The 21,130-nt window shown below is 36.9% G+C and overlaps 2 protein-coding genes across 5 annotated transcripts; both read left to right on the top strand.

Annotated features, from left to right (window-relative positions):
* Positions 1–1,905: 1,905 nt before the first annotated feature.
* LOC135648680 (uncharacterized) lies at positions 1,906–12,018 on the top strand. Of its 2 annotated transcripts, none has more exons than XM_065166570.1 (6): positions 1,906–2,232; positions 7,079–7,284; positions 9,623–9,917; positions 10,097–10,204; positions 11,225–11,490; positions 11,578–11,901. In XM_065166570.1, the coding sequence occupies exons 1-6, from the start codon at positions 1,984–1,986 to the stop codon at positions 11,693–11,695; spliced, it is 1,242 nt and encodes a 413-aa protein (XP_065022642.1). In that variant the 5' UTR covers positions 1,906–1,983; the 3' UTR covers positions 11,696–11,901. The 2 variants fall into 2 exon arrangements, with proteins under 2 accessions (XP_065022642.1, XP_065022643.1); XM_065166571.1 differs by having other exon boundaries at positions 1,907–2,232; positions 11,246–11,490; positions 11,578–12,018.
* Positions 12,019–18,041: 6,023 nt separating this feature from the next.
* Positions 18,042–19,877, top strand: LOC103999145 (transcription factor bHLH113). Of its 3 annotated transcripts, XM_018831356.2 has the most exons (7): positions 18,042–18,314; positions 18,472–18,755; positions 18,852–18,956; positions 19,044–19,109; positions 19,190–19,255; positions 19,350–19,400; positions 19,522–19,877. In XM_018831356.2, exons 2-7 carry the CDS (start codon positions 18,486–18,488, stop codon positions 19,642–19,644), a joined length of 681 nt encoding a protein of 226 aa, XP_018686901.2. In that variant the 5' UTR covers positions 18,042–18,314; positions 18,472–18,485; the 3' UTR covers positions 19,645–19,877. The 3 variants fall into 3 exon arrangements, with proteins under 3 accessions (XP_018686901.2, XP_018686902.2, XP_009419079.2); XM_009420804.3 differs by lacking the exon at positions 18,042–18,314 and having other exon boundaries at positions 18,336–18,755; XM_018831357.2 differs by lacking the exons at positions 18,042–18,314; positions 19,350–19,400 and having other exon boundaries at positions 18,334–18,755.
* Positions 19,878–21,130: the final 1,253 nt, after the last annotated feature.

Raw genomic sequence — 21,130 nt, 5'->3', positions numbered from 1 at the left:
AGAGAGTCGTCGAGCGTGAGAGATCTTACTTTATCTTTTTATCATTTCCTTCTTATTCCAACCATTCGCTTATTTTAATTTCATCACCATCATAACAGTAGTACTATAAAATTTGTTCACCTCTTCCCACCATTGACTCCTCATTTGTTCTAAAATATCAAAAAAAAATTCTAAACTCTTAAAAAAGAGTACATCGTGTCCCTAATAGTAATCAATCCAAAGCTCATCGTATTCCAATTCCGAGGCTCAAGGTATTATCCTAACTTGATAATAATCAAGTAAGAAATGATCTGTGCAAAGCTTATTTTAAATCAATGATTAATGTTGAGCCTTAAGAATACAATAAAGTTGTATTATAGAATTCGTTCATTTTATAAATGATAAAATGTTCATGGTAGAAACATGAAAATAATATGAATAACCATTAGTTTAATTTGTTTTGTAGACCAAAAAAAAAACATTTTGCCAACTTGGAATTGCTACCAAATTGGAAGGGATTATAATTTTAGGTAAATCCAATTCACAAGAGCTAGTGGTTCACATCCAAGAAAAAGTAGAGGCTTTGATCGGCACATTCATTGGCAAATAAATGAATGGTAGACGATATGAATTGTGGGTCCCTCATGATAAAAACAATTACTATATGAAATATCATTGTAATTGGACTCACCATATAATTGATCTGCGATCATAAATCTACTCTCATCACATCGGATGCCAACATGATAGTCCATCATCATCAAATGAAAACGAAATATTATTTTTATAATTACCTAAAATTAAAGTATCTTATCTTATAAAAGTAACATATCGAGTAAACTTATTGATCAAATTTATATCTCATATTCATCTACGTCTAACCACCATCGTTCCTATCAGGAGATTAACTCAACTATATTGAGTCAATCACATTAAATTAAAAGTTGATTTAATTAATAGTTACCTTTGGCGTGACGTATAACTATTTTAAATATTTAATTTCGATCTCAAATATACTATAAAATGTTTCCTCATATATACTTTCTATCATCTGAATTATTCTAATACACTCGCATCCATCAGTCAAATCCTTCAAACAAAGAAACTAACTTAAGCATTAAAATTTTTCATCATTCAACACAATATCACTCTATATATAGACGTTGAAGAGGATCTGAATTAGTAATATGGCTTAACAAAATCGATTTAGACCATTTAAGTTTTCTCTTTACACCTTAAATTTGCAAAGCATTATCTCCAAGTATTTATACTATATTACTTGCTAGCCTTCTCAATTTCACGCAACCAAACGTCCCCAAAAGTTGCTCCCATCGCTACCTTGGAATCAAACAAAACATGATGAGATAATAAGGAAAGGCAATGGATAATTGGAGGACTCGACGCAAGTACAACGGTGATCACTGATTGGGGACAACAGCTCCCTCTCCAGATATGTGTATCGCCGCACATGCATCCAAACTCGCGTGCACCGCAGACGCAAAACGATTCAAATCAAACTGTTGCACTCACTCACCCGCAGATTTTCTACTCACGTTTCTACCTTCCTTGGGTTTTGATCCAGGTGGCCTTACATGTGGGTCCCATGGAAATTTCCAGTCACGTGGATGGTAACGTTCAGGGTTTGGTAGTGCAGAGGGAGCACCCACCAATGTGGCGGTCTGGTTTGCTCGCGGCTGAACTCGTGCGGGATCAGATGTTGAGTTGACTTAAAAAGATGAGTCTAGATGTCGTATTTAAACCTTCCACGTTTTCTTTAGAAAAGTGGGCGGTTGAGATGAATCCTATTGAAATCACACCGATGGTTAAAATGAGTCTTTCAGTTCAAGTCCGATACCGAGTAAAGCATCCAATCCCGATTCGTCTAGCGGAGCTCCGTACCAATATAATAATAATATTGGTAACTCTAAAACGACCCAATTCGAACGCGAGAAAACTGAAGAAGGAAGCGATTGAGATTGGGGAGAGGGTGCTGGTGGGCAGGTTATGCCGACCGTCGCCGCGTTCCTCCCCCGGGCTCTGCTCTTCCCTCGGCCTCGTCCCCCTTCTCCGCCGCCGCTTCCCCCGCCTCTGTCAACGGTAGTTGCCCGGCGGCAGTTCCATCACTTCCCCTTCCCTCGGCTGCGCCTCACCAAGCCTCGCCCCCTCGTCATCGTCGCCTCCTCCTCCTCCTCCTCCGGGGCTTCCTTCGATGAGCTTGATTCCGTCGGCAGATCCGACAACCTCTCATCCAAGGTTAGGTTTTGTTTTCCTTTCCCTCTTGTAATTATCGGTTTCCATTAGGTGGTTGAACATCGGTTTCGGTAGTCTCGATGGGAATTTGGAGCGATTCATGTTGTCTACTCTTTCATTGAATTAAGGTTCAAGAACGTCCCTAAATTTGTGGAACACGGTAGATTATTGATCAGCCGTTTCGAATTCACTGGAATCATCGTCACATATAAAGAATCATTAGATCGATACCAAAGAGGGCTTATGGAGGAGATATGTCACTGTGATGAATCTGGTTGAGATAAACTGAAAAGTGCCAAGGATGATTTGAGGAGCATCAAGTCTAATTAGTAGCAATAGGTAACTGCAAGGCCTTCTTTTCTCTTTCATAGCTAAAGGCTGTCCAGCTCATTCGGAGTGAGTGATTGCATCAAAATCCATTGAAAAAGTAGTTCTGGGGGTATTAGAAACTTTACCAGATATTGCCTGGCAAATTATCTGAAACGGTTATATTGGAGTTTGATGTTAAGATAGAAATAGAATGAGACAAAATGAGAAATGAGAATAGCTCAAAGTTGTTTATCACATTAAAAGCTCTGTCAATGAAGAACAAAGTCTTTCAACAGTCCAATTTGATTGTGGATTGAAAATTTGAAGGTTCGAAAGTTTTCCAACATACCTTTATTTGGACTAGCAGAGGAAGAAGAGGACTGGTGGAGGGGAAAGAGGTGTCTTGGAGGTAGAGGGGGTGGTGACCCTTACGAAAAGGAGGACACGGTGGCCCTTATGAAGAGGAGGACACGATGACCCTTATGAAGAGGTGCCGGAAGCAATAGCATGGCAGGGTGAAGGCAAAAACTGATGGTCCGGATATAAGTTCATAATCGAATCAGTAGGTATCATCCTGCGTAGACCAGTATGCACAGTGCACCCAGATTTTAATATTGAAGTGGGGGGCAGCATATAAAGAAAGTAAACGATACGAGTCTAGAACAAGATTCTTGATGTGTTCAAAGGGGAAGGGCAAGAGTATCAGTTTGTCAATTATGTTGAGATTTGGTAAAGATATTTATTAGCTTGCACAATGTCTTTGCCTAACATTGTTATTGATTTTTCTGGAATAAATTACATTGCAGTTTAACTCTATAATATTTGAAAAATACTCTATCTTATCAAAATTACATTCAAAGCCAAAAAGTTGGCTATTGATTGTAAAATAGCTTTCAGAAAACACCTTCTGATAGGTTTTATTTTTCTTTTATAGTTTGTAGCTGATACTTAAGATAGACTTGTGATTAGCGATTTAAAAAGCGTTATGTGCTAAAAGGCATCAAGTTCTCAAAACGTCCGAGGTGCTAGGTGCTCGCCCGAGTGAAGCGAGGTGCTTTAAAATATAAAAATATAAAAATATATAATATAATTAATAAATAATTATTTAAATATAAATATGTTATTAAATTAAGAAAATATAAAGTACAAAGTCACAATGTCACATTAACAAAAATATCAAAATTCAAAACAATAAAGTTTTACATCAAAGTCATTTATCATAATCAACAGTATCATCATTTTCATACAAATCATCTTCATTGAGTTTGTCCTCTTTCTTTTGTCATTCCTCTTTATCAAAATATGTTTCATTCTCTTTGTCTTCAACAATAGTAGGAGTCGTGCTTAATGTTTTTGCACTCATTTTTCTTCTTGTCATCTGTCTTGTATATGTTTGTAATTCTCCAGCACCTGAAACTCTTGCCATAACTTCTCATATCGATCTATCATTTTCAAATACAAGTTCGTCTTCGGCATCTTATAAGTTGGCACCTATTTCTCCCACCAATCACTCATTTGAATCATCAATATCTTGTGATGAGATTGAATCAATTCTATTTCGCAAATCATGATGAGCCTTCAAAGCTTGATTATACTTGATATAAATAAGATCGTGTAATCGTTGATGTTCCAATCGATTTCTTTTCTTTGAGCGAATTTGTCATGTCATATAATTTTAAAATATATTAATACATCTATCTAAAAAATAAATTAATTGAAATAAAAATATTAAATGATCTTTATATGCTTAAAGACACTTCAGTTTCGCTCACAACTCGCAGCACTACATGTCAAACTAAGTATTTTGATAGCAAATTGCTACAGGTTTGGGATGAAATTTTCAATTAGACTCCATCATTTAGCTGCAAAATTTATGTTATTATTAGTAATAACATAGTAGTATACTATAGATTAAATTAATTATATCAAATTATTAATACCTGATGATGTAGTTGTCTTGGATCGAACTGCCATTGAAATTCTAAAAATACCATCGATATTTTTATATAGAGATAATTCATGAATAATCTTATCTTACACCTTAAGGTTTGAAACTAATCTTGTAATGCATTATTATAACCTATTCAGAACTTCTGCATCAAACCCAACAGATTTGATCTTATAAAAGAATTCTGGATTCAAATAATATCCTACTACATGTAAGGGACGAGAAGTTGACAATTCCATCTTTCGTCAATGATTGTAAAAATTTTCTTATATTTTTTAATTTTCATTAAAAGACCTTTAAATCGTCTCTTTTGTTCTATCCATAGCCTCATAAATATATCTCATTGTAGGCTTATTTTCATTATCCACCAATCGAATGACTCAAACAATAAGGCTCATTACCTTTAATATATAAACTACATGATTCCAAAAGGATGACATTAAGATGATATCAGTAGCCCTCTTGCCTTTTGCTTCTTTTGCCCAGCTTGTCACCAATTTCTTAGAGGTAAACATGTTTCTCAAGTTATGCTTTTTACGATGCACGCTCTGTAATGTCAAAAATAAAGTAGCAAATCGGGTAACACTATATCTTATAAATTCTTTGTTGCATGTGAATTCTCTTATCATATTCAAAGCCCTAGTATGATTATAGAGAAATCCAACAACAATGATTGCCTTTTCTAAAGTTTTCTCGATGTCAGGGATCTTTCCAATATCTTCTAACATTAAATCAATACAATGTGCCACACATGGAGTCCAATAAAGTGTTTGTCTTTTTGTTTCAAGGAATTGACCTGAGACAAATGATAACAAAAATGATAAGACTTAAGAATTTAATACATTTTCCATTTAATTGAAGATAAAGTAATAAAAAAATTTAAAAATTTAAAATATCAATCTTACCAGCTAATACATAGTTGCTTTTATTATCGATTATAATTTGAATGACATTTTGTTCAACAATTTCTTCCATGAACTTGGTAAGCAAATCATATATCTTATCTCCAGATTTCACAAAAGATGAAGCATTTATTGACTTCACAAACATGGTCCTTAAAGAATAGTTAATCATAAAATTAATTACACTCCTGCGTCTCCTATCGGTCCAAGCATTCGACATAATAGAGCAATCATGTGTTACCCATGATTCTTTAGTAAGTCATTTGTATATTTTAACTCTTTTCTTAACAATGGAACTCGCATCTCATAATAAGTTGGAGGTTTTAATTTCGCACTATATCTTCCAATAGCTTTAATCATCTCTTTAAAGCTGTCTAAACGAGTTGTACTAAGGGGAAGACCAGCCTGATAGAAGAAGCGAGCAATATGCTGAATTGTTCTTCCTCTTATCTCTTTATCACAAGCATCACTTATATTTGTTTGTCTTAATTTTGAGCCTCATGCATGCCCTTATTGCTTCTGTGATCCTTGAAACATCTATAGATCTATTGGTCGCATTTTACCCTTCTTAGTAACCATAGCTTCTTTTTCTTTTTTGTCGTGTACTTTTTTTCCACTTGGGTTGACACTCATAGAATAATCTCCTTCTTCTCATCCTTGATATGTTCAACATTATCCTCTGGTAAATTCCCATGAGATACATTCTCTTGCATCTTCCTTTCATTCATGCAAACCAGTAACTCTTTTTTTACCTCAGGTGGATACTTCTTGCAAACTGTTGCATTCTTGAAATTTCCTACTATATGTTGTTTTGCACAAAAAATATACCTTTAATAGTCTTATCACAAAAGATATAAGTAACTGCATTAGGATCTTTTAGATAATTATACTTCCATGCAGGATCTTTTTTTTATGTCAATGAAGAATTTATTGAGTTGCATTGAACACTTGCTATTTATCCTGAAATCCTAACAATAATTTCAAATAAATAAAAATTAGTAGTATTAAAATTAAAATAATATATTATTAATCTAATAAATAAAAAATACTGTTAATAGTATATTGTTAAAAGTATATTGTTAATATATTATTAACAACATACTGATATAAGAAGAGTAGAGATCAATGTGAGGATTGAGGAGGAGACTGAGGTTGTTGATTGAGAGCAATGGCAGCGATAGTGGTAGCGAATAGCAGCGATAGTGGCAGCAGTAGCGGAGAGAGGCAGCAGCAGCAGAGAGAGGCAGCGAAACCGTCGGCGATGGAATCACGCATAGGGTTAGGGAAGTCATGACGAGGGGGAGGTTGATATGCGTGCGTTAGTCGGTTCAATTGAACCAACTAACACAAATGCGGTCGAACAAGACTTAAAAATCTGGTTCGGTTGCCTTGTTTAAACCGAGTGAGTGCCTAGGCGACGCCTCTTTGAAGCGTGCCGCCTGGCCATTAAACGAGGTGCTCGGGTCTCGCCGAGTGCTTAGGTGAGCGCTCGAGCGCCTTTTTAAATCACTGATTGTGATTCATGTTTTTCTTTCTGTTATCTTTTATCTTTAACAACTTGATTTAGTGGCTTTGTTTATCATTGTACTGTCATTATAAGTTTTATGTTTTTCTTACTGTTTTACACACAGGCTAAATTTTACTTTTTAGAAAACTTGCACTGTTGTTTTCTAAATCTCATGACTTTCAGGAATCCATTCTCTTAAACATGGTCCAAGAGATAGAGCCTTTGGATGTGAGCCTTATTCAGAAGGATGTTCCGGCTAAAACAGTGGATGCAATGAAGAGGACAATTTCTGGCATGCTAGGTTTACTTCCTTCTGACCAGTTTCATGTCCTTGTAGAAGCCTTATGGGAACCACTCTTCAAGTTATTGATTTCGTCCATGAAGACAGGGTACACTTGTGCGACAGAGATGCATGTTGCATTTTACATAAAAATCTAAATTTATGCAGACTGTAACTTGCAGTACTTTTTAGTTTTTTGCCAGCCAGCAGTATACAGTTCTGTTACTTGAAAGTGATCTATATCATTATATGCAAACTTGAACTCTTTAGAAATTACTCCTATTCCCAACTACGTTTTCATCAGATGGTACCTGTCTTGCTATGTTTTGCAAGCTTTTTAGTTATCTGAATTACTTTGATGGTTAAAGGCATGTGTTTCAAGAAAAAAATATTTATAATTAATACCAGTGTCTGTCGTACCGAAGTGTACCAGCCGTACCAGGCGGTACATACCGGTTCGCCAGGTACTCGGTACACGGACCGCCCTGTACCGCTACAGTGCTACAGTACTACACTGTAGCACTGCTACAGTATCGGTACACCAGGGTGTACCACTCGGTACACCCTGGTGTACCACCCGGTACACCGGTACCGTACCATACCGAGCCCGGGTCGAAACTCCAGTATAGTACGGTATGACGGACCTTGATTAATACTACATGATTGTCAGGCCTTCAAATGATATTGGTTGCTTCCTTGTAGAATAAGTTGGCACATGAAATACGATAAGATGTTCCATGATGTTCAACTAGTGTTTACCATAAGTTCTGCTTTGGTTTAATATATCTGTTGAATGAACAATAGATCTTCCAATAAATCTATGGACTACAAACTTCTACTGAACTACCTAGATGATTCAATCAAATCTCATCTGGACAGCAACATGGACGAGTTCAATTATTTTTTAAGATCAATTCTGGATTTTTTTAGTCATTGAGTTGTTTTCAGGTTCTTTTTCCCTTGGTTTATGGGTTAGTTCTCTATCGCGCTTACTAGTTACATTGAACCTGTTATACTAATCAAATTAGTTTGTTCAAATCATCATTCTATGGGCTATATTTATCATCCTAGTGTTCATTTAGGGATGGAATTGGGATTCTAGCAGTCCTTGCCTAAACTGAGGCATAAAATCAGTTGAATATAATTGATGAGAGGGATTATATGTTGCTTATTGAAAGGATGCCCTTAAAATCCTTCCATGGCTTAATCTTATTTAAAAGATGAATTAAATGTTGGGGTTATGTGAAGGGGATCAACCATCTGGTTCTTTTCCTTATCACAGAGTGACATACTCGTAGGATTAGAGGTTCCAGTCAGTTTTTATATTACGGAACTACCTGGTTAGATACAAAGGAGCTGCAACTGAAGGATACTTAACTGGTAAATTCCTTGACTTAAAGACAAATTTTTTGTCCATCTTTGTTGTCTCAGTACGGTTAGTGTAGATGCTTACACACAGTAATGTCATCAATCAAGCATATTAAGTGGCATCTAAATATTTTATTTTACAGAGCCAGTTCTTCTCGTTTCTGTTTTATTTATTATGTATTAGCATATAATTGTGGAATATCACCTCTAAAGTCATGTTAATATCATGAAACGAGATCCAACTTAAACTGTTTTATTCCTATTGTATGCCATATCCTATCATTGATTATTGTGGAAAGTGAAATGTCTTTATACTACTTTGTTTAATAGCCTGTTCCTTGTACATTTATGTATTAAGCAGACTGTTTAATTGGTCTTTTAATATGCATAATGACCCAATTAGATATTTTAATTTATTTCCATTATGTCAAATATTTCATCTGGGATGCTTTATATGCCAGACATTTTGAGGTTCATTAAGTAAATAACTATTGACTTTGTCATGTATGCTGTATAATAGACAGTAACCTTTGGTTATGCACTTGTATTGAAAGTCAGGGTTGAAATTGTAGTAGTATATATAACCGTTTCAAATGTGTCTATCTTTAGTTCAAAATGTCTGCATAATTAGCTTCATTTTTTTGAATCAATAAAACTGCCTGGGAGCTCTGCAATATAAAATGCCATGTCCTATTCCATTTTGTTGAAGAATGGGAGAGGTATGCAATTGGCATCCACCTGTTCTTAGTTTGATTTTGGTATTTGCAAAAACCAGTCCGCCGTTGCTGGTAGCAAGGTCACCTTGTAGTTACCAGCTCATGTTGACTTAATCTAATGTCTCAGGTGTAAATGTCATCCTATTTTTTCAAGTCGTGTCTGGAGTATATGCTATTAAAGCTTCTCAATCTGAAACTGAACTTTGATTCTCTCTTTTTATCAAGTTGTACAAGTATGTCAATCTGTCAATTACTGAGTTTGGTTTTATGTCTACTCTTTAGATTTATTGTATATATCTTAAATGTGTCTTTATCATTTGATTGTTGTTCTTAATCATCTTAGGTTCTATAACTGCATCGCAGGTACACTTTGCGCAGCGCTGAATATAGGCTATACCTAGAAAGAAATCTAGATATCCATGATGAACATAGTGAAAAAGGAAAAAAGGATCCTGTTGAAGATGATAGTCCTGAAATGTTGTTTGGTAGCTCTCCAACAATATCCAGTGCCCCTGGAAGAAATGATGCTTATTGCAACCATGAAAAGAATGATGAGACATCACATGAAAATGCGGGTATCGACATCCTTGGGGAGTTATCACCTGAAGTTCAAGAATACATCTGCTCTCTGCAATCTCGTTTAAATTCTGCAGAGAAGGTATTACGTATAAGCCCACATATATGAAATGACTAAACTATTTTGTTGGGACTTGTATATTTTCTGGAACTTGTCATGGAGAAAACTAAATTGTCTTTTGTTGGCAAGGCATGACAGATCTCTTTTAATGGAAGTGAAACATTAGTAAATGTAGTTCAAATTTTATTTTTGACTGATAGGAGCTTTGCGACATCAAAAGGAGGAACACTGCTCTACAGATGCAAAATTTTGTAGGAGAAGAAAAGAATGATTTGTTGGATTATCTAAGATCATTGCAACCTGAGAAGGTTAGCCACTGCATTTGGTATATTTATTATCTTTGTAGCCTTGCCCAAATGATTGTGCTAGCAAGTAATTTTCAGCTACCAATTTATCCTCAAACTTTCTTTCACCCATATGGAAATTTCATTGAGAGACTTGGATGACAGGTATTGCTAGCATAAAGCTATAATTTCAGTACATACATTAATTTAATGCCAAACAAAGTGTGGCACAAAGTGTTCTTTACTGCAATTGAGCCAATTAACTGTCAGAGTTGGAGATACTAGTAAACTATAAAACAGGAACAACAGTTAATAATTTTTTATATAAATTATTAACAATATATTGTGACTAGGTCAAAGAAAAGGGAAGTCAAATGGATGAGCCTACTATTATCATTGTGGAGTCTAGGAGGCTCAATCGATGCAGCTTCTATAGGGAAGATTGTTTCTGTGATTTGAACTCTGATCATACAGGTCATAATATGCGAGGACTTGCCCTCTCAAATATCTGAAAGTTCAATTGTAAAGTTTAGCTATATTACTCGATTTTTTATACGCATCAACAGTAGTTGACAGATTTTGTAAAGAATTTGAATTATATGATATTTGGGTTCCTGCAGTTCTAGAAATGACTGTTGTGTGATATGGATTATGGAGTTTTATGTTGTCCAATATTTGGTGATTCTCTTTGTTGCTTCCATTTTTACTATTACAAATATTGATAATGTTTCTAAAATTTTCACTGTTGGTGCACTGATTATTTTCCATGTGATAGCATATATTCATGAACCATACAAAACTGTTGATATGCAGATTAGAGTCATTGACTGGCAAGCTTATATGTATAACTTAATTTTGATTAATGTAAAAAGTAACACATCGAGTAACATAAAATTAAGCAAAAAGATGTATAAATCTTACTTATGAAGCTTAGGTATACAGTTCCAAACCTGTGTTTCCATGCTTTAAAATTTCATACCGTCATACATCAGTTGCAGTAGAATCAATCAGTAGGCGATGACTTTTTTGGCTACCTTTGTACAGTTTGCATGGTTTCTTGTGCAGGTTGCAGAACTTTCGGAACCAACTTGCCCTGGTGTGGAAGAAACAATACACTCAGTCGTGCATGGTCTCCTTGCAACTCTTTCTCCAAAGGTGCATTCAAAACCCCCGCATCATATGGAAAATCCAACAGGAGGAACCTTAGGTGTTGGAAAAGATGACTGTGCTGAACTAGTAGAGAACACTTCGATACAATTTCAGCCCCTTATATCAGTCCCCAGGGATTATCTTGCACGTCTCCTCTTCTGGTACAAATGGCATATCACATTTGTGTCGTAATTTGCAACTGTAGTTATAAAGGAATCTTTAAACCCTGTTTTGTTGTGGTGTATAAGGTGTATGCTGCTGGGTCACTACATCAGAGGCCTCGAATACCGTCTAGAGCTGATGGAACTTCTGACAATCTCTAGCGAGGTGGAAACCGTACCACGAGAAGGTGATTCACTTGCTTGACAGCGCCTACAGGTTTGCTTATTTACTTCATCAAAGAAGAGTCTCTGATGGATGATTTTGAGTCCAAACTATGAAGGATCTTCAGAGGCAAAGCGCTCCCGCTGGTAACTATGCTCCAACGTTCTTTATGCCACCAACAACTAGATTATAAATTTATAAAAATATGTATATGTCAAATAATAACAGAGTAAAGTTGCCATTCAACAGTTCTCTTTTTTTCTTTATCGAGGTGCTCAAGGTGCATCTGTTTATTTGCTTTATGATGTCCAAGGTAACTAAAAGTTGTGATTTATTGACTGTGAACTAGAGAAAGAATTCCTTGAGCTCTTTTGCAGCCCTTGCTAACATAGTCTGAGCTCCCCATTTTCACTCGTATAATCAATTTTTATGTTTTGTAATTTGGAGTGGTGAAACATAGAACTTGATCAATTCCAATATGGGTAGTACTGCCACATGGAATTTTCTCCTTAGTGGAGATAGTGTGATCTTTACTGTGAACTGCATCAGCTTCCTATTGCCACAATTTAATGAGTATTGTTTTTGACTCGGTCCTCTATCCCAGCACAGCTTCGCAAAACCCATTCATCCTTACGTTGTTTCCTAGAGGATACTTAAAAACCTTCACGACTGCCTTCGTTAAGCTTGAAAGTTTGAGGCCTTGGCTAATTGAGTTTTATCTTTTATATTTTTTATAGGTATACCTCTTCAATATCTTGATCCTTAAATTTAAAAAATATATATTAATTTTTTTTTATAATTATAAAAATAAAATATTTAATCCTATTTATCATTATGTCATTGGTTTTATTGACGGAAGATACAGTACATAATAGCACATGCATGATGACATAGAAATGATGGATAAAATAATAATTTCAAGTGACAGACGATGATGTTGTAGGTGGCTATTGTGATAGTAATCGGTCTTGCCAATGTTGATCCGAACATCGACGACGAGAAGAAAAAGAAGGGGTGAGATATATGCATTGGTGCCACACCACTACATATGATTCCTCCTCTAGAGTTGTTTTGCATCTGTATCGGCACCGAAGGAGGAAGACGAGGCAAATGAGGCATTTGCAACACTGACGACAAGGAGGAGGAAGAGGGGGCAGGTGAGGTAGGGTAGTGCAATGTTGGAGGAGAAAGAAGAGGCAAGTGAGGCATCTATGTTAGCGTCGCACCGCTCTACCTCCTCCGATGCCGCTCTGCATCTGTGTTAGCGCTAGAGGAGAAAGAGGAGACAGGTAAGGCATCTACATTGCCAACGACGAGGAGGAATGCAAACTGATTTATAGTAGTTCAGTCTTCCCAACCTACATCCACTCTTGATTTCTCTTCTCTCAAGGCTACTGGCTTTCACTACGTATCTTCTTTCTAACAGGCGAAGATCAACTACCTTTGTTACAACTTTTTTTTTTTTTACAGGCTTCGGAGAAAATATCCACACTCACTTTTATAAGAGATCTCTCACCTTCTATAACTTAGTATTATAACAACACTCAAGAGGGAGGAAGAGACTTAAACAATGCTAAAAGAAAGAGCTATAACACTTTACAAACTTGAGAATTGATGACTCATCAATTAAGCATAAGTGGGGTATTTATAGGTTCCAAAAGGTTTTAAGAATAGAGCAAAAAAAATTTCAAATCTTAAAAATTTCGGGGTATGGGTAGTACTATTGTTGGCACTAGACAATACCATCGTCGTAACTTTTAACATCGTAATTTTGGACTCCGATGGTCCTATCACTGTAAAATTTGAATTTCGAGCAATAAAGGCTGACAAGCATAAATAGTACTTATCAATTGACTCAAGTAGTACTATCGCTTGGGCCAAGTTGTACCACTACCTAGGCTTGCTTTAGGCTACCAGTTTGGCCTTTTAATAGGCATAGTTCGGCCTAGCTTCAAGCCCAATGACTTTCTTAATAAATTGGCATTGTTTTGATGTAATACCAACTCAAATTGACCCAAATAACCTTGATCAAGACTTTGACAAACAAAGCACATATCTAACACATTTACGAAGCTTTCGACACATTATACGCTCTTTTGACATATCATATAATCTTCCAATACTTCGTCTGAACCTCCAACACATCACCATTTTCTTTAGCATATTGCTCATTCTATCGGCATGTTAAGTTTTCCATGATATCTAATCTTCCGACGAAATATCTGATCCCTTTGGTATGATACCGAACCCAAGCATGAAGTCTGATATTTGGCACGTTGACGAATCCTTTGGCTCGACGTCCAATTTTTCACACGATAATTTTTAAATGCAACGGCCGACTCTCTTGCTCTATAGTTGGCCCTTCGGTGGTCAAAATATATGATCGAATTATTTTTTATGTTACTTATTTGAAAAGCATATTAGTCCAATAAACTCATAAATTGATTTTATCATCAAAATCCAGAATTCAACGGTCTTTAGTTATAAAGTCCATATTGAATCAAACTCCAAGATGATGGTCGGTATCCTTAGTAAATAATCACCTTCTCATTGGAGAATTTTAAATAATGTTAGAGATATGTTCAAGTTGATATATGCTATGAATGATTATAAAATAATATATATATTTCGAGAAGAAAATCATATTGCTAATTGGTTAGCCAATTATATTAGCGCTATTAAACTTTTTGGACTTTGCATAAATTTATTTTCCCCGAACTTAGATTTTTTGGTTTGCGCTAATAGGTTTATTTCCTTTGGTTAATAAAATTCTTCAAATCTTTTCTTTCTAATATATGTGTATATATGTATATTATATATATATATATGCATATATTATACATATATTATATATATATTAAAAGGAAAGAGTTAGAGAATGAAAGCTTCTAGGGAGGTTCTTAGATTTTTTGGTTTGCGCTAATAGGTTTATTTCCTTTGGTTAATAAAATTCTTCAAATCTTTTCTTTCTAATATATGTATATATATATATATATCCTCTGGCCTCTGGCCACCAATAGGTCGAGGTTGAAAGCTTCTAGGGAGATTCTAAAGGATGAAGTCTTTGGAGACTCATATGCAAGAATTAATTTTGACCTATAAGGGAGGGTATTTAAAAGGAGTAGGTCAATCTCTCTCCTCCTACTATTAGGACAAGTGTTAATTTGGAGGCAAATCCCATGAGGCATCAATAGCAAGAGGATCCAAAACCCGCAATGGCGAAGAGGACTTAAAGCTCGCTACAGTGGAGGGAGGACTTGAAATCTGCCACGGTAGAAGGAGAATCCAAAATCTGTCATAATAGAAGGTAAACTTGGTATCTGCCATGACGGAGATATAGGATAAAATGTAACTTATACATGTGAGTCAGGAAAACCCGACCCGCACCAAGAGAAATCCACCATGGTAAAGAGTAGGGCGAAACGTGCTCGAGGTGTGTAAGTCTTAAAAACCCGACTCGTGCCAAAAGAAATCCGCTACAGTGGAGACATCGAGCAAAATGTGCCCAAGGCATGTGCTCACACTAAGATTAATTCGTTACAACGGAAGTATAGGGCAAAATGTGCCCGAGGTGTGTATTGAGAAAACTTGACCCATGCCAAAATTAATCCATCATAGCGAAGGTTCAGGGAGAAATGTGCCTGAGGCATGTGAATCGAGAAAACTCAACCCACACCAAAAGAAATCTGCCATGGCAAAGACGTAGAGAAATGTACCCAATGTATATGAGTCAGGAAAATCTGACCCACGCCAAGAGAAATACGCCATGATGGAGACATATGGTGAAATGTGCCTGAGAATGAGTCAGAAAAACCCGACCCACACCAAGATTAATCGACCATGGTGGAGGCTCAAGATGAAATATGCCCGAGGCATGTGAGTTAAGAAAACCCAACTCGCGCTAAGATTAATCCTCCATGGTAGAGACGCAAGACGAAATGTGCCTGAGGTGTGTTAGTCGAGAAAACCTGACCCACGCCAAGAGAAATCCACAATGACAAAAGGCGTATAGCAAAATTTGTCTAAATCGTGTGAGTTGGGAAAACTTGACTCATTGCAAGATTAATCTTTCACGGTAGAGTCGTAGGGTAAAATATGTCCGAGGTGTATAAGTTGAGAAAACCCGACTCGCGTTGAGATTAATCAACTACTACGGAAGCATAGGGCGAAATGTGGCTAAAGCATATGAGTTAGAAAACTCAACTCGTGCCAAGAGAAATCTATCATGACGGAGATGCAAGGGAAAATATGCTCAAGACATGTGAGTCGAGGAAACCTGACCTACACTAAAGAAAATCCTTATGACCAACGTGTGTCCTTTTGACACCACCACGAATGGCCATGTTGGTAATAGGCTTATCGAATGAATTGAAACGTCACAGTCCAAGCCCTCTTATGAAGAGCTCCGAAACACACCTTGGGGAGGGGGTAGGATAAATGATATGGAATACATTAACGATCAATCATCATCTGATGTGTAAGCACCACGTGGAAACTATTGTGAAAGAAAAAAAAATCCAAGTCACCCCCGCTTGCCCATATGGACAAAAGTCTAAGGCAAGTCATTCGGGTCTATCCCTCTCGTGTTGCCCATGTAAACAAAATGCCAAGGGGACATTATAGCAATTATTGGTTATCCCCTCCAAGACATGGTATAAAAGATAATCCCTAACACTACGTCGAGAGGCACTTTTTTTCGAAAAAACCAATACTCATTAGGTCCTCAGTGACTAACTTGAACATCAGACAAATAGGGTCAAAAAAAAATTTCGACATCTGTCTTAGTGCAAATGATACTTCGGGAGCTCAATGTCCTCACATTGGAGCCATCTCGGTGCCACTTTGGAGTCACTTTAGAGTCACCTTAAAGCCACTTTAGATATTCCTACACATTCGAGTTTATATCACGTTAAATTTACTTAGAACATCGATGATAATTTTTCTCGACAATATTCAAGAAGCAAATTAATGACAGAAGTAATGACGAAGGCCCACCCCACTTTACAAAATAATTGAAGATACATTATCTTAACTAAAATGCAATCCTCTCAATTTTAATTTATGTGATAATAAATAAACTCATATAATCATAAGTCATATGGATAAGGTCCTATAACCACCCTCCATTAAGTTTCTATTTTTTATTTTAAGTTTCTTTCTTGATATTTTTCTTATTTAATTCGTCTGATGATTTCATGGACGAGAATTGTTCTGTTTCAGCAATATCATGATATATATATATATATATATATATATATATATATATATATATATATATATATATATATATATATATATATATAGAGAGAGAGAGAGAGAGAGAGAGAGAGAGAGAGAGAGAGAGAGAGAGAGAGAAAAGGATATCTTCAAATTTTATGATACGAGACTTTAAATAATTAATTTTTGATAAATGAATTTGGTAAGCATCCTCGTATCAATATTTTAGGTGCAAAAATTTATCGTTTCGAACATTAAATTCATCCTCGATAAGAATGATGGAGCAAGATTTATAAGTCACTATGAAATTAATATCTTTAATTATTAAGATTTTTAGTGAAAGCTTATGAAATCATGCTAGGGTTAGGACTTAGATCTTTTGGTTGTCGCTGACGTGAACAATATGTCTGCTACAACCACATAGATCTCAGCTGTCCCATCCCCACCTCGATTAGTCTTCACGGAGATACAAAAAGCAGGGAACACGATGGACCCACCACCCCCGGCGACGTCTCCGGGCCCCACGTAGGAGACTGCGGGACAGCCGTGCCGGTGAGTCGCGCAGCCGCTGTCCGTCGTTCTCACCGTCGCTCTCCGCTGACCGGTGCACGTCTCTCCCTCTCTCTCTCTCTCTCTCTAATGTGGTGCTGAACAAAGAGTGGATGCACCGATTACACCCCTTCACGACATCAGGAAAGGAGGAAACGCAGGCTCATCAAAGAAGCAAATATCCGGCGAAATCCACACATAATCTACAAACTACAGCATCTTATTCGTAGTTGTTGAACGTTAGCTGAAGTATGACTTGCTGTTGGCCACCTAGTTGGTTCTCTCTCTCTCTCTCTCTCTCTCTCTCTCTGCGTTGATATATATACGTCGTCGGCAAGCGGCAAAAACAGGTATTCCCTTTCGGTAGATCAGTATTCTTTTCGCATACCGTGCTAACATCCAGGATGTGAAGGCAACAGTAAAGAGTTCCTTCAAGTTGTTGGAGTCTATTATTGTCCTTTGATTTAGTTGTGCAGACATAATATAATCCTTCATCACACAACCACCAGATCACAAGCTTGCCCTACAGCAATTGTATCTGGATTCGGATTAGGTAATAGCTCACTGTTCTACTCTCTCTCTCTCTCAACAGAGAGAGAGAGAGAGAGAGAGAGAGAGTATAAGAGAATAAGAGAGAGAAGGATGGGAGGAGACAGTGAAGCATGATTTCTATTAATTCCGTCGGTCTCGAGTGGCGGTTTTGAGTAAGTCGGGGGAGGTGACAGCAAGCCCGAAGTGAACAGAAGAGCACACAAAGCATCCAAAGCTCGCATAAAGAACACGAGGAAGGCAACAAAAAGCAAGCAAGCATGCAGCCCATATCAGTCGCCCATTCGTCCGGCCGCGGTGAGGTGATGTCAAAAGGTGTAGAAGAGGCCAAGAATAGACGGAGAAGGTTTCCAGCCTTTACTCTTTTCTCTTCCGAAGACTTTCTTCCCCTTACAACAACAACATTTCAGCCTATTGACTCGATAGGGAACTGTGCTTTGGCTCTTCTCTCTTCGCTCTTTTTGCCTTGCTTTTCCTCTTCTTCTTCTTCTTCTTCTTGTTAGCTTGAAGACTGTTGATGGAGAAGGAGAGTTTCATGGACATGCTGGGCTCAGAGGAGGGAAAGGATCATCTGTTCTCTCCACCCTCTTGTCTCTCATCTCCCTCCTCCTCCTCCTCCTGCTACTCCTCTTCAACGTCAGCACAGATGCTATGGTGTGGTGGGAAGGAGGAAGATGCTGTTGCAGTACTTTATGGGGTTCCTCAGATATCAACTGACTCTTCTCTGTCTTCCCCCTCCTCTTCTCCACCTTCCACCACCATCAGTACTTGCAAGTCTCCAAATAAGGTGAGCCTGACTTCCTCTGCCTATTTATACTTGACATCATGATCGGAAGGATAACAAATGGTTCTGTGACATGCATCCTTTCTATCGATCACCAAGACGAAAGTGGGAAGAGGGCGAAGAACAACAAGTGTGACAGCCACCAAATTCAACACTACCAAGAAGCCCAAGACAGCAGGCTCATCCTGTCCAGGCACGATCATGGTATACTAATCGTTTATCCCCTTGATATTGCTTTGGTTGTGAAGCAATATATGTGGCAATTAACGCATGTCTCTGTGAGGAGAGCAGGTGAGGAAAGACAAGTTAGGGGAAAGAATTATGGCACTGCAGCAGCTGGTCTCTCCATTCGGCAAGGTAGCCTAATTGATGGCTTCTTCAAAGTACACTGGTCTTAATTAGGTCCCTCATCTGATTTGACTTCGTGGACATGGCAGTCTGATACGGCTTCGGTTCTGCATGAAGCCCTGGGGTACATCCGATTCCTGCACGACCAAGTCCAGGTTGTGTGTGTGTTTTCTTGTACACCTTCCCTCTTTCTATTCTTATTCTCGCTCTGACACATCTTCTGAACTTGTGCTTGTTCGATTCTTGCAGGTTCTGAGTTCTCCATACCTGCAACGCCTGCCGTCCTCTGCTCACCTGCATGTAACGCGAAGCATGCACACACACACACACCCGCACTCTCTCTCTCTCTCACTCTCTCTGTGATCTCTGACATACGTTGTGAGTTTAAGTTGCTGACGGTTCTGTGATCTTGGAAATGAAGGAAGGGAGAGAGAAGAATGATCTGAGGAGCCGGGGGCTGTGCCTGGTCCCAGTGGCGAGCACCGAGCACGTGGCGAGGAGCAACGGTGCCGATCTGTGGTCGCCGGCCGCCCATGGGAAGTAGCAGCAGCAGAGACGCTCCTCCTCTTCCCTGGAGTTAGCAGGCAAAAGCCTCGTTTCTTGAAGCTCCTCCTGTTTTGATTTCCTTGCTACCAACAACTCCCTCTCGGGCTGCTCATTCCTTTGCACTTCCCAGTTGCAGAAAGAAAGTATATCGATCGCGCTACGACGTCTAATTCAATCATAGATTGAATTACTGCATATTAGAGTTTAATATAATTTGGAATCTTTTCTGAACCGATCAAAAATTTTGATTATTTATTTCATGCTTAAATTGACGATAGCAATTCTGATTATGGATGTGAGTTCGATTTTGAACAGCAATTTATAAAAACTTATCCGCATGCAAACAAATTAATAAGAGTTTTATATACTTATTTATTTATTTTTATATTAATAATTAATCATCATGAAATTAATGTAATAATTATGCAAGCACAAGCAAAAGATAAAAAGAATTAATTATGGATTACTTCATGTAGTTAACTATATTTAATATTCTGATCTTTACATTTTCAAAAGTTACATCTCTTTTCTCTGCATACTATCAATTTTATTTATCGAAAATAATGTACATGCTTAGTGATAAATCAGAGTGAAACAAGTCTGCACATTATCGATTTTACTTGCGAAAATATTATGCGTACTCGGTAACAAACTAAAATGAGACAGAATCAACATGTGTTCAGTGATAAATCTTATAATAATACTCATGATAAATTCTATAATATTTTCATCAGTACAATCGATCACATGCAAAGAAATTATATTTTATTTTCGTAAACATAAAAATCTTAATATAATTTTTAAAAATATAAATATCAAGATATTAGAGATAATTAATTATTTAAAAAATATATAATTAATCTAAGAGAAAAAAATAAGATGAGATTAGATGATCAGAGAACTCGAAGACAAAAGACATAAGATCGAGCGATTCTTTCAAACATGACAATGCAAACACTGGAAATTGTACGATTGATCGGCACATCATTCATCTCATTGAGCTGAAAAGGAAGAAATGCATTAATTTCGTGCTTTTGTATCGCTTGTCCGAGTAACTATCTTAGACGTCATAACTTTGACATGTAGAGACGTGACAGTACCCCTTCAATTTAATATGCCAATTCTTTTGTCAGCAACAAGTTGATTTGATGTTGCCATGTTCACATACGTAAAACAATTAGAGAGACCAGAGATTCGATTCAGCGTATTCGATCTCTCCATCAAAATCTTGTAATAGGAACCAATCCCATCATCTATTTTTACCATCCATGTATATTTTGAAAAATATCTTAGTTAGATTCAAATTTATTGATAGATTAATATTAGAAATTCAAATATGAAGAATGATATTTAGAGAATTAAGATTTATTTTTATAAAAATATTATGTGTCTTAAGATTATGACGAGAGAAAGAGATTTTATTATATCTTATATTAAGATGCTTCTTATTTTTCTCATTCTTTTCTTTCTCATACTAGTAAAAT

The sequence above is a fragment of the Musa acuminata genome, chromosome BXJ3-9, assembly GCF_036884655.1.
Source record: "Musa acuminata AAA Group cultivar baxijiao chromosome BXJ3-9, Cavendish_Baxijiao_AAA, whole genome shotgun sequence".
NCBI classification, from domain to species: Eukaryota; Viridiplantae; Streptophyta; class Magnoliopsida; order Zingiberales; family Musaceae; genus Musa; species Musa acuminata.
This window is presented reverse-complemented; position numbering and strand designations above follow the sequence as displayed.